Source organism: Macaca mulatta, chromosome 5, assembly GCF_049350105.2.
Source record: "Macaca mulatta isolate MMU2019108-1 chromosome 5, T2T-MMU8v2.0, whole genome shotgun sequence".
NCBI lineage: Eukaryota > Metazoa > Chordata > Mammalia > Primates > Cercopithecidae > Macaca > Macaca mulatta.
In genome coordinates, this window is record NC_133410.1 from 185904678 (window position 1) to 185919162 (window position 14485).

Sequence of the window (14485 nt, forward strand, 5' to 3'; positions counted from 1 at the left end):
TATATATGTATACACACACACACACATACATACATACTTTATTTCTCTTTGTATCTACATATATCTATAGATATTGTCATTGAAATTTTTATCCATTTAGAGAGAAATAGAATAGAAAAACTGAGAATAAAAATCTAAGTGACAATATGTTCGTTCTCAGAATCACATAGAAAAGTTGCTTAATCCATATAGGTGCTTAGGACAATCTAGTTTCATCTTAGCAGTAGGCAAGTGAGAACATTTTTTTTGTAAGGTCAAAGAAAAAAAACAAAAACTTGCCAGAATGGGGAAAATTCTGCAACTAGATCCCTTACCTTATGGTATGTAATAGCCATGCAATCTATACAATGATACAACCAGGACAGATGTGAGGCAAACCACTAACTACTGTCTGGCAAAAAAAGTTAAATCATGGTCAGGTGCGGTGGCTCACGCCCATAATCCCAGCACTTTGGGAGGCTGAGGCAGGCAGATCATGACGTCAGGAGTTTGAGACCAGCCTGACCAACATGGTGAAACCCCATCTCTACTAAAAATACAAAAATTAGCTGGGCGTGGTGGCATGTGCTTGTAATCCCAGCTACTCAGGAGGCTGAGGCAGGATAATGGCGTGAACACGTGAGGCGGAGCTTGCAGTGAGCCGAGACTGCGCCACTGCACTCCAGCCTGGGCCACAGAGCGAGACTCTGCCTCAAAAAAAAAAAAAAAAAAAAAAAAAGTTAAATCATGATCAGATTTTCCAAGGCTCCCTTCCCAAGTTACTTTCTTGCATTTCCCATTTTAGTGAACCACTTCCAAATTCAATGTATTTCTAATTGGCTTACAATTCTCTTTCCCAACTGTGTTAATATTTCACTAGTTTCCTACATGTATTTCCCACAACCCCAGTGAACACTGGTATTGTAACATCATGAAAGAAAGACGTTCCCTCTGCATATACCATCACTAGGGACACACACTTCTTTTCAAAAGAAAGACATATCTGTATTATTTAAATAACATTACAGTCAAAACTTGAACTTTAAAAATGTATTTCCGCCGGGCGCGGTGGCTCAAGCCTGTAATCCCAGCACTTTGGGAGGCCGAGACGGGCGGATCACGAGGTCAGGAGATCGAGACCATCCTGGCTGACACAGTGAAACCCCGTCTCTACTAAAAAATACAAAAAAACTAGCCGGGCGAGGTGGCGGGCGCCTGTAGTCCCAGCTACTCGGGAGGCTGAGGCAGGAGAATGGCGTGAACCCGGGAGGCGGAGCTTGCAGTGAGCCAAGATCACGCCACTCTACTCCAGCCTGGGCGGCAGAGCGAGACTCTGTCTCAAAAAAAAAAAAAAAAAAAAAAAAATGTATTTCCAAAGTAGTTCCATTACTTACAATATAGGGAAATTATTTCTCTGAGGAAGAATGTGAGTTAAAAAGAAAACATCTTTTAGAAACATATGTGGATTGCTTTTGTCAGCTAAACTCATAATTTGCTGGGAAGTGACAGGCCATGAATACTTCATTCTCCTTTTCCTGGTGATTTTGTAAATGACTGCCTTATTTATTAATGGAAAGCAAATATGCAAAATGCAAGTATCATCTTAAAGTAACCGCAAGTTTAAATCTGGTTTCTTTTTTCTTTTTCCAAGGCCCAGCACCAGGTTGAAGCAGGTTAGCATACCTCAGATAACCCTGAACAGTAAGATTCCCTCTCTCAGAGTGTGAAGCTGTAGGGCTGCCATTAGCAGTTGCTAATTCCAGGGTTCAAGTTCTCATTTATGAAGAATCTGATTTAGTGACACAGAGGGCATTTTTAAAGAGGCTCCCCAGAGAATTCTGATACCTAGCAAGGTGTATTAGAACAAGTGATCTACACTGTTCTTAAAACGATAGCTTTCTCCCCTAAATTATAAAGAACATTAAACATTAAGATGAGCATAGAAAAAACAGCTGAAATTCTAAAGTTTGAAGACAATATCGTACATGTACATTTATTAATGAATGTTGATTAAAAAGATGATTTTGAAGGAAAAATGCTGCTGAGAAAGCAAACACAACTTCTGTAGAGTTGCCATACAGACAGTTAATCAGAAGTTAGGAAAACAAACCAAGCTAAACAACGTATTTCTTGACTTACTTCTAACTGCAATACCCACCTCTGCATAAGGGATTAGTAAAATTACAGTACAGATCAAGTTCCCCAAATCATTTTTAAAAGAAATGATCAATACTAAATATTAGCAGGTAAAACATCATATTTTTGTGGCTTTCGAACTTTCACACAGAGAGCTCCAAAAGAGGAAAAAAGCCAAGAAAATCAACACAATTCCTCATCAGAAGACTGCCCATATTTTCTAGTATGTACAAATCAAAGAGTATCTCATGTTCTTAATATCATCTTCCTTCCTCAAGTTTTTAGGGAATATTAAGTAAAACCAATAATCAGTGATAAGAGATGCATCATTGTGACATACTGAAATTCAATCAGGACTCATCATGCTGAGGCCCTGCTGTTTTTTTCTTTGGGTCTGAAAAACTTGTATACTCTAATTAAGCATCCAAATATGATGATTCCTTTTGGGTTTAATATATCACTGTGGAAATAAATCTCAAAGTGGCAATTTTTTGCGACACTGATCAGACATCCAAATGTCACTTAAAACTTAAATATATACAAAACACAGCCATATACATATCCATCTTCAGAAAATATAAAAAAGGTTATATAAAAATAGATAAAATTTCAGATACAGAAAGTGCCACATCAACAGAAATTTATTTTTGTGTTTATTTTACAAAAAGACTTTAGAACACATGAGGAACACTAGATGATGATAGTGAGCAGCCTGTTCAGCCTTTGTTTCTTTCTTCTTTAAATACAGATGCTGACAGAAAAGATGGACTAGATGCAGTCCACTTTTTCCTCAGTTGGCTGATTTTTTTCAGAATTAAAAACCATGAAACTAAACTGAGTAAATGTTGAAAGTTTATTACAAGCAGCACCTGGGGCCAAAAATGAGAAAGACGTTTGGTTAACTACAGGATGTACATATTTATAACCAATACAGATATTGCTTATTTGACTAGACACTGGCTACTGCATACCTTATGTCTAAGTCACAGGAAGTACACTAGTGTCTCCTCCTCAGAACTAAGCAGTGAACAGTCCATGAAAGGAACGAGGTAGCTGGTAAAATATCTCTTTGAACTTCAGAAAACTGGCTGATTTTTGTTGTTGCTGTGGATCTACACACATGCCGTCATTGCTACTATTATTTAACTGTTCTTACATGTCGTTCTTAGGAAAAATTATTCAAGCACATTCCCCACATTTTATTTCTCTAGCCACTAGAACATTCTCATCATTCATTCCTGCTCCCTATTCTCCTACTCTCACAGGAAGAGTCAAGAGTAATTTGTCATGATGCTTTGTCTAATCAAGTTCATCTTCTCATGCTCAAACACCTGGGGGAGGGTCCTCTTCGGTCATTAAATAGAAGAATCTAGTCAACTGTAAATTCATCCACAATTATATAATTATCATTTTTTTCATTCTGTTAAATCCAACTTTGAGTTTTCTAATAAGGTTTATTTCTTAAGAGGGAATCAATAAAACTGCCTTATTTGATACATAAAGCTTTTCCCCTTCATAATTTTTATTGACTTTTGTGTCTCAGTGCTTAAAAAAGAATAAAGCATTCTTCAAACAAGTTTTTCAAATAGAGAACTGTGGGAAGTAAAAGATCAAAGAACAATAATAAGCAGTCCAACCTAATAAGTCATATTGATCAGTAAGCTGTGTATCTTCCCCATCTGAAAATTCACTAATGAGAATCAGCGGTGGCTGATCTTAAAATGCTTTGAAACTGTGATAGGCTCATACGGAAAGTAAATGAAGCGAAAGACAAGCCTCAAACAGTGCAAAAATAATTCTGCTAACCTCTTTGGTTTACTAATTAGTAATACATTTTGTTCTTTGGAGCCCCGAGAAGATCTAAATGGCTGAGGCATTTAAATAATGAATAGAAAAGAAATAGGGAAGATAATTTATCCTTGTCTATGTTTAATTAGTATAAACATTTGACTAGATTAGCCTATGTCAACATGTACTGGAGCTGAAGCTAAACTTCATTTAAGACACATGTGAAAGATAAGAACTACTAGTCAGAGACTGGGTCATAGCTATCAGCAGTCAATCAAAAGAGGCTTTTAGGTATATTTTTAACGCTGTGGGTCTTGACAGATCATCAATTAACATTTACTCAATGCCCACTTAAGGAATCTCTTTTTCTGTTGAATATAGTGTATTGTACACAACAATATTTAAAAAGTGTATGTTTGATAAATATATGCAAGTTCACACAAATAAAAAATCCAAACACAACTTACCATAACTTCCAGTCACATTGGCACATATAACAGCCCCAAAGAATTCTGGAAAATACTTCTGGATTCTTGAAATCACTTTTTGGCAAGCTATGGTTGGATCTTCTCCTCCTCTCATGTATTCTACAGCTTGGTAGCTGATTGAAACAAAGGTGAAACCTCAGTGTCACAGAATAAATACTAACTCCAAATTGGGTTAAAGTTAGGAATTAAAACCACCAAAATTGCCAAGTGACAGAATACACATAAATGAACAGGAGTTGGTTACTTCTGTTAAAGCATCCACAAAGCAAGTCAACTTTGATACAGTGTCTATCTTTTCAACTAATCCACCCATGAATTTCAGATATAGAATACTATTTTTGACTTTGGCTGAATAACTGTCAGTAGTAATGGCCAGAAGTCAAAAAGAATACAGATTTTCAATGAGAAAAACAGCTACAATCAAAGGGGAAAGTAGTGTGCATGGGCACACCATCTAGCTAGGGTGGTGAGCTGTACACGATGACTGTGCTTCCTACTTTTACCATCAACTATCACAGCCCTGTTACTCAGTAGCTTCACATCAATTATCTAAATAGATTGTAAGTGTTCTCATCTGGGAAGCAGGGTGAGAAATACTACTTTATTTCACAGGACTATGATTACTTAACTTGAATGATTGTCATTATCAAAATGATGGGCAACAAGCTTGTATGCAGTTTCAAAGCAGCTCTTATGCACAGAAATTCAGGTTATACAACACAAAAATTATGTTTTCTTTTTTTTTTTTTTTTTCTTGAGACAGGGTCTTACTCTTATTGCCCAGGCTGGAGTGCAGTGGCATGATCTTGGTTCACTGCAACCTCCATCTCCCAGGTTCAAGCGATTCTCCTACCTCGGCCTCCCGAGTAGCTGGGACTACAGACTTGTACCACCATGCCCAGCTAAATTTTTTGTATTTTTAGTAGAAACAGTCAGGAGTTCGAGACCATGCTGGCCAGGCTGGTCTCGAACTCCTGAACTCAGGTGATCCACCTGCCTCAATCTCCCAGGTGCTGGGATTACAGGTGTGAGCCACTGCACCCAGCCTCAAAAATTATTTTCTATCTTAAAAGAAAAAAATATCTTCTCCAAAGGTCTCTAAAATTCACAAACTAAGAAGTGATACCTTGGTAGGAAGCGCATCAATATATCGCCATCCCCAGTGGCGGCGGCGGCCCCTGCAGTATCGTCAGCATAGGCTCCAGCTCCAGGTACTGGTGAGTCTCCTACACGGCTGAGAGGGTATCAACAATTTAGGGGAGGAAATTGAGTGTAAAACACATTAAGTCACAAGCTGTTCCAAATAAGGGATATTTCCACTTAGCCTCTGATACCGTTTTAAGTAAATTCTTCATCAGAACAAAGAACAGGTTTTCACTAGTTTTTGAACTAAGGTTTTCACACACCTACATTAATTATATAAGAATTTGTTATCAGATGTGGAGTGTAAAACAGCTGAACTCATAGAAACAGCGACTAAAATGGTGGTTACTGGAGGCTGGGGGAGGTGGACCTGGCGAGATGTGGGTCGAGGACACACAATTCCAGTTAGGCAGGACGGAAGGTTCCAGAGGCCTACTGCGGATCATGCTAAGGTTAATAACAATAGAGTGCACATCTGAAAACTGCTACGCAGATTTTTTTTTTTTTTTTGAGATGGAGTCTTGCTTTGTCATCCAGCAGGAGTACAATGACATGATCTTGGCTCACTGCAACCTCTGCCTCCCGGGTTCAAGCGATTCTCCCTGCCTCAGTCTCCTGAGTAGCTGGGATTACAGACACGAACCACCAAACTCAGCTAATTTTTTTTTTTTTTTTTTAGTAGAGATGGGGTTTCACCATGTTGGCCAGGCTGGTCTTGAACTCCTGACCTCAGGTGATCCACCTGCTTTGGCCTCCCAAATAGCTGGGATTACAGGCATGAGCCACCCTGCCCGGCCTAAAACTGCTAAGTAGATTTTAAGTGTTCTCGCCATAATAAAATTGGTATGTGAGATAAGAAGTTAAATAGCTTGATTTAGCCATTCTACAACATACACATACATCAAAATATCATGTTGTACACCACAAATACACACAATTTTCATTGTCATTAAAATTAATTTTTTAAAAGAACTTGTTATCAGCCAGGTATATACCAGGATGGCATAGAGTTAAAGTGACTATTCTATTATTACCATCCTTTATCATTTAATTTCCAGATTATTGCAACATGTTCAAAATTGGTTTCCCTTATCTATAATCTATTTCTGCTTCCTATGTAATGTGCCAAACTTTTACCAGATATTTTTCTTGTAAGAAATTTTTAATGCTTTTCTATTTCAAAATTAAATCCGGAATGCCTTAAACTGACTTAATACACCTTAAATCTGGCTCCAGTCTTCCCTTGCAGTCTTATCTTCCAATACCACTTCCCCTACCCCAAAACACACCCACCCACCCACACCCCTTCTTCCCTAGCCAGTGGGAGCCCTGAACACACACACACACCCCCGAACACCCACACTGGTGGGAGCCCTGAGCATGCATGCACACACACGCACACATACACACACACACACATTCCTTCCAAGCCAGTAGGGAGTTCTGAACACATACACACACACGCACCTTCTTTCCAAGTTAGTGGGAGTTCTGAATACACGCATACATACACACATACATGCACACAACCTTCTTAGCCAGTAGGAGTGCTAAACCTCAACTACCATGAGTCAGGGCTCATCTCTAAGCATCACTTTACTGGTGTTCCTAACTACCCCAGCTTAAAGCGATCACCTCTGCCACCCCTAAACCCTACAGCACTGGCTGTGACTCCCTCTCCTGTGGCACTCAGCAGACAGTACTGCATTTTCTTTCACACTTATTCATCGTAGCTGTGAGACTAGGGCTGTGCTTTGCAACCCCCATAGCACCTGGCATATATTGCTCTGCATTCAATGTATATTTGACAGCTCTGTTCTTTTGGAAACACTAACCCATGTATTTTGAATTTTATACCATTTGTAGATGTACCAGCAGCGATACGTCCTGTCTTATGGATTACAACCATGCCTAGAAGTTAAAAAAATAAACAAATAAATAAACCACTGTAGGTGTATAAAGTTTACCTCAAATATAACCAAATAATTGAGCAGGCGGTAATAACTGCTGTGGTCTGAATGTTTGTGTTTCCCCAAATTCATATCAACATCCTATTCCACAAGGTGATGGTATCAAGAGGTGAGGCCTTTGGGAGCTGATAAGGTCATGAGGACAGAACCCCCATGAATGGAATTCACGCGCTTATAAATGAGGCCCCAGAGGGCTTCCTCGTCCCTTCCACCATGTGAGGACACAGCAAGACGACGCCATCCATGAGCCAGGAAACAAGCTGTCTCCAAACTCTGAACCTGCCAGTGCCTTGATCTTGAACTTCCCAGCCTCCATAACTGTCAGAAATAAATTTCTGTTGTTTAGAAGCCACCCAGTCTGGGTATTTTGTTAATTGCCATGGTAACAGGCAATTGACATTATTCATTATTATTAACAGGTGGGGCCTTTAAGAGGCGATTAAGGCTAAAAGGGCTTAATGTCATTATTGCAGGGAGTGAGTTCCTGATATGAAGGATGAGTTCTACCCGATTTCCTGTCTCATTCTCTTGACTGCCACCTTGGGATGGCCCTTGCCAGATGCCAGCACCCTGTTCTTGAACTTCTCAGGCTCCAGAACTGTGGGCCAAATCAACTTTTGTTTATAAATTACCCAGTCTGTGGTAGTCTGTTATAGCAGCGAAAAACAAACTAAGACAAAAACTAATGTAAATTTTTAACATTATAACTTGGAAAAAGTTATTTAAGGTCACTAAACTACAGCAACATAACACTGCCAAAAAATGAAATATCAAATAAAGATTTAAAAATCCACAAGTGAATAGTCACTGGGTTTTAGTTGTCTTGTATAAATAATTTACCAAATTTTATACAGTTGTTAAGACAAGAATGATCAATCTATAGAGAGACACACTTAATTGGCAGTTAAAACAATCAAAATCAACTGCCGGTAGAAGAATAGGGAAGAGTTACAGGAAGATAATTAACTAAACTTTATCCATAAAAACTGCACAAAAGGCAAATTACCAATAGTGTCATGACCACGATTATCTTCTGTTTCTTTATGGATAGGAATATCCTGCTTTAAGATACCAAGTGGTTTGTAGGGTCCGCAGTATTTTGAGGGATCTGGTACAACATTCTGTAAACAAGATTTAAGTTTTACTTCTTACACAGGGTATTTTTAGAAATTGCCAAGAAATTATGTACAATCACTAAACACTAGCAACGAATCAAGAAAAGACGTGGTAACTTAAAGATAAGAATTAAAAGCTAAGAAATCACTAAGTCTCATATAAAAACAAATAAGGTAAATAATTTTACTGAATATCCCTTCTAGTCTAAGAATTAAATAATATAGGTGAGGTATCTATATTGCATGACACAGGTCCCTAATTTGTCTCTTTATATGCCTAAAATTCTCAACACGGTAGTAGATATAAAGTGTTTTAAAATTAGACATTAATCCTTAAACAAATTAGATACACACTGGACCTCTAAATTTCAGAAATTTGTTCCTTGGCAAAGAATTCTGAGATTTAAAGCAAAATATGTTTTAAAAGCTTTTATTGTTTTTTCAAAGCTAGGTTTATGTGAATATATTCTAAGTTGTGCTTTAAGATATCTTTATAAATCTTAAAGGCTCGAGAATATAACGCAAACTCATAAATTTAGGTTGTGTACGTAGGCTGATATTAAAACAAGAAACCTATTCCTATTCCTCATGTCTTACACATCAGTGCACTAAGTGCCTCCTCTAACTTCGTTTTATGATTAGCCCCTTTCAAGTGCTAACCCAAGGGACTTCTGACTTGATGGCTACTCAAAAGTAATTAGGACTTAGGGAAGAAATAGATGAGGGACTAAGATATCCCATACAAGGACTCTGTATGGCAAAGGCAAACTGATTTATGCTAAAAGTCCCATTAAAGACAAATCATTCCACTGGTAACACACTAGACATGTAATATTATACGTTCTCACGTCAAGAACAAGATATTGGATATACTGCACATAGATAAAATCTAAGAAATATTTTAGACTCATAGTTTCCAAACTGATTTTTTAGACTTAGTTACAAGGAAATACAAGCAGCAGCCCTGATTGAGGCAGCCACCTCCACATGACAGAAACTTCAGTTTGAAAACTGTTGCGAGAGACCAGTAGCTCTCCACGCTGGATATGTATCCGATGCAGCTAGAGGTGTTTCAGGAATATCCACACCTACAGAGTCAACTAAACTAAAACCACTGGTTCTAATGTACAGCCAAGATGCTAACCAGCACCCTAGACAACAGACAGGCAACAGTGAGCAGAAAGGATGTCATTTAATATCTTCAATTAACTTATTTTTTAAAATTAAGTAAGTGTGCATACCCTCCAATAATTTGGCTGGCAATTCCGAGCAAGCCAATCTGAATGAAGAGCTTGAGAAGCACTGGTAGATAAATCTTCATTGACAAACCCCATACTTTCGGCAAATTTGGTGGCTGGAGATTGGAAAAAAGGAAGGTGTAAATTATTCGAGTATTGTCTTTTCAACAAAAATATATGTACTAGAGGCATTCTGGGTCAGCAGCATCTTAAGAGAGCTACACAAAGACTTTCGAAGAAGTATTCATACATGAACAGTTTTAAGAGACTCAATTTTTACACCTTCGATTTCCTTATGTCCTTCCTAAAACTGATCTACTTAAAGCCGTTGGGGTATGCATTATAAGAGTTCTCATCCTGGCCGGGTGCGGCGGCTCATGCCTGTCATCCCAGCACTTTGGGAAGCGGAGGCGGGTGGATCACCAAGTCAAGAGATTGAGACCATCCTGGCCAACATGGTGAAACCCCGTCTCTACTAAAAATACAAAAATTAGCTGGGCGTGGTGGTGTGTGCTTGTAATCCCAGCTACTTGGGAGGCTGAGGTAAGAGAATCACTTGAACCCAGGAAGGGGAGGTTTCAGGGAGCCGAGACCGTGCCATTGCACTCCAGCCTGGGTGACAAGAGCGAAACTCCGTCTCAAAAAAAAAAAAAAAAAAAAAAGGAGTTCTCTTCCCACCTCGCCTCCTCCACAATTTTCCTCCTTCCACTTCACAAAAGAAAAGACACACTTCTCACCAATACTGAGTCTTAGAATTGCACTGAAACTAGACTGCAATGCCTACATATAAAAAAAAACTTTGAGACACCAAAGGAACAACTGAATTCCAATGAATGGGTAGCAGATCCTTTGACTTGTCAGGTAGTTTCTAATTCTGTAGATGCTACAAAATTGAGGGAAGACTACTGGAGTTGTTACATAATAGATCATTAACAATAAATTTTGACTACAGGTCACTGTACGGTTTTTGGTCTGTAACTTGGAAGGTGTTCAAATAACAGACACCATCGTAGCAAAACTTCCATTCCCTTCTTCTTAGAGATGAAGAAGTAAAGAGATTTAGAAGTTACTTACCCAGTTAAATAGATGTTAAGTAAAACAGCCGGAATTTGAACTTAGGTCTGCTTTTATCCGTGATTTTGTACTATTTTTCAGTGAAAACTATAGTCAAAAGACTAGAAAAAATTTCAGTGTAGTTAAAACAATACCTGACTCTCCTACTAAAAGTGTGTGTGTTGTATGTTCCAGTACTTTCCGTGCCACACCAATAGCATTTTTAATTCGTCTAAGATCTCCTACTGCTCCTACATCCATAGTAGTGCTGCAAGAAAATGGAATGCAGTTAAGAAATAAGAAGTTTTCAGAGGTTCATACATTAAAAACATTGCTTTTCTCCAATCAATAGTGTTTTGCAGTTAAACTCCACCATCTTAACACAGAAGTGACAACACATCCATGAAGTTCATATAGATTCCCACAATCAGACAAAATTAGGGAAAAAATAGAAAATCAACTTGCCTATACCACAACAGCACTAAAATTCTCAGTTTCTCCAAGCTAATTTTAAATATGGCTTTTGAAAGGGGCCTGAAGGCCTCAGGTCAGGCAAACCACAGGATTTGTGGACAGCAGATAAACGATTGTTTATAAGGTCAGAGACACAGTTTTTCAGCTTGGCATTCTCCCGGTTCTAAGGAGACTACCTAACTCTCCATGTGATATTTCTATTACTCTGATTTTTTTTTTTTTTTTTTTTAGTTGAGAGGGAAACTGTGTTTAGAAAGGTCATTAAGCTAGGGGTTTTGACCTGTGACAAAACTCATGCATTCTTTCATCTTGCTCTCAGAAGACCACAACTCTAAATGTAACTCAACATAATAAACAGGACCTGAACAGTGTTCTTACCCCTCCATGATCATGGCATCTAATGTGGTTTCTCCAAGTTCATCAGGACTTCCTCCAAAGCCTACAGAGCCGTCACACTGCTCTGTCTCACACATGGCACAGCCGCTCTCCACCGCATCCAGGGCAGAGCCTCCAGATGCTAATGCCCTCCACGCTGTTAATCAAATCCCAATAATGCTTGTTGATATTTATATATATATTTCAAAGCCAAATGCAACAAACCAATTCCAATTTAACAACTTTTTCACATTTACTGAGTTAAACTGACTTTTTAACACATTAGTTTATCAAGTGCTACAAACGAGTCAGAGTCATAAGAGGCAAAATTATTTAACTAGTTATCAGAAGAACTCAAAAACTGGCTATTGGTGCAAAGTGAAGTTGTTTTTTTTTTTTCCACTTACTAATATCTATTTCCTCTGTGTGTAAGAAACGAAATCAGTATCCCCTCCTTTATTTTAAAAGGTACCATCAAAACTACTAAAAGGCAGTTAAATAAAAAATCCACTAAACCACAGCCTTCTTCACACATTTCTTCTGCATCATTAGATTAAAATATGCATAATTAATATATGTCTTGAGGTAACACCTATCCCAGCAAGTCTTAATAATACTGAACAGCAAACAATTACAACGTGGACTTCATATGGATTAGTTCATTGCGTCTTCATAACAGCTTCTGTGGTAGGTACTGTACAATCACGACCCTCATTTTAAAGAAAAGGAAACAGAGCCAGAGGCCAGGCAGTTAGCTGAAGGTCACACAGTTGGTAAGTAGCAGAGCCAGGATCCCATACATGTGGGGGTGTGGGGAAGGGTCTTCGATGGACAATTTCTTTCCTGGTAACAACAGAATTCCTTGAAGGGCAGGTGCTCTTGTTGGTAGACACTTTAAGCATCATTACAGCACCTACAGGCTTGAAAGTGTATTTACGCAAGTTCCCTCTTTCAATACAGGCAGCTTACACAGAACTGTCCCCGCCCAGACTGCTGCACTTTCTTTTCGTCTCATTATCGCTGGGAATATCTTTCCCACAGCCTGTTTCTTCATTTTCTCTCAATCGTATGCACTGCCTATAATACGGAAATTTAGCTCCACCACATTCTGGAGTCAATTCTGCCCCAGAAAGTTAACATGTTAGCAACCTCAGATGGAGGAGGAGGGGTCTGAAAAATGACTCTTCTGGTCATTAAGCAAATGAAAGAAACAAGCACAGTACAGAGGAACATGCCAGGATAATGGTACGTAAGGGCTATTAACAAGATGCAGAAGACAGGATCCGAACTCATTCCGGGCACAAGCACGAGGGCAGTTAGGTCAGACAGCTCTTCCGGGAAGAGGCGACGCCTTAGCTTAGTGGTTCTCAACCCTGTCTGCAAATCGAAATCACCAAGGGAGCTTTTTTTAAAAAAACACAGTTGCCCTGGTTCCAGCAGTTAGATCACAATCACAGGAGGTGGCCGCCGCCAGGATGATTTTCTGAGAAGCTCCGCAGACAGTGTTAACGTACAGCAAAGGTTGGAACCTCGAATTCTAGGTGGCAAGTAAAGCATGACAACACGTGGCAAAAAAAGTAAATGGCAAAAGAGTTCGCTATGGCTGGGAAACTATTAGTCGTCTACAAAATTGCGAAGAAAGGAGGGATTAGAAATGAGAGGTGGAGACGTAGACAGCTCGCGAAAAGACTGAGTGTCAGGCAAAAAAGCGTCCGCGCTACTTGAGTAAAGCATAAAGGCCATAACTATGGTCAGCAGCAGGGTGGAAATATTATTGCGCTGCAGAAGGGAGGACCTAAAATGCAGCAGTTGTAGGTAGGGAGGATGCAGTAAAGGCCACTTGGAAGAGACTGGGCGGCGCTGGAGATTCAGGAAGAGCTAGAGGGCGGGACCGCGAGGCCCGGCCCAGCCCGGCGCTCGTCAGTCCGCCTGGCCCGGTGACTGCATTGGGGCGGGCTGATCCTCCCCACCCGCAAGCTCTCGCGGCGCAGCCACCCACCCAGGCAGCCAACCCGCACCTGCTTCGGTTGCATTCTTAAAAGGCCAAGTGTTGAGGACCAGGGGCAGAGGGCTGGAGCAGCGCACTAGGGCCTGGCAGAGCAGAATCGGCACGAGAAGCAGAGGCAATTTCGACTTCCGCGCCATAGCTGAGCGCCGAGGGCACTAGCGCGAGAAAAGTCCCGGCAGCCAGCGGTCGCGGAACAATTAATCCCAGGCGCCCCGCCCGCTTGGCGGCCCCGCCCGCTCTCTCGGGGGTGCGCCGAGGCCTCCCTCAACTCTCGCGGGACCTGGCGTGTTTGGGCCTGCGGGAGCGTGGTGTCACGCGGTGCTGAGCTGGCTGTTCCCTGCGCTGAGGTGCTTCTTCCTAAGTGCTGTGCAGATTTTTAAAACAGCCAAACAAGTTGTTGCTTTTCCTGTTGTTAGATTTAGCTTGATATTGGGAAATTAATACAAAATTATTCAACTCTGGCTTGCAGGGCCCTAGGAACTTTAGCTGATTGCTGTGTACTATGGATTTGGTTCTTTTACTGTCTTTTTAATTTAAAGTTGAAGTTGAAAGGTTTGTCAAACTCAGTATATTCTTGGGGATCCCAGGCCTCGGAAATCTGCAGTAGTGAGTGAGTGTAGGTGAAGCGTGTTTGCTTACGACCGGATTCATTTTAGATTTTTTTTTCCATTCGTAGCGTCCGTCATTTTCGCACCACGCGTCTTTGTAGCACTTTCTC

General features: G+C 40.0%; 1 protein-coding gene across 6 annotated transcripts in view; it reads right to left on the reverse strand.

Annotated features, from left to right (window-relative positions):
- Positions 1 to 13924, reverse strand: part of AGA (aspartylglucosaminidase) — a 30495-nt gene extending 16571 nt beyond the window's left edge. For 3 of the 6 annotated variants that reach the window (XR_013417146.1, XM_028848028.2, XM_078001613.1), the window contains exons 1-8: positions 13778 to 13924; positions 11763 to 11916; positions 11066 to 11178; positions 9861 to 9973; positions 8511 to 8625; positions 7370 to 7445; positions 5518 to 5625; positions 4371 to 4504 (exon numbers count right to left, since the gene is read on the reverse strand). Coding sequence is in view for 5 of the 6 variants with exons in the window: in XM_028848028.2 (XP_028703861.2) it covers positions 4371 to 4504; positions 5518 to 5625; positions 7370 to 7445; positions 8511 to 8625; positions 9861 to 9973; positions 11066 to 11178; positions 11763 to 11916; positions 13778 to 13904 (940 nt within the window). In the remaining variant the exon portion in view is untranslated. 6 annotated transcript variants of the gene reach the window in all.
- Between the last annotated feature and the right edge of the window lie 561 nt (positions 13925 to 14485).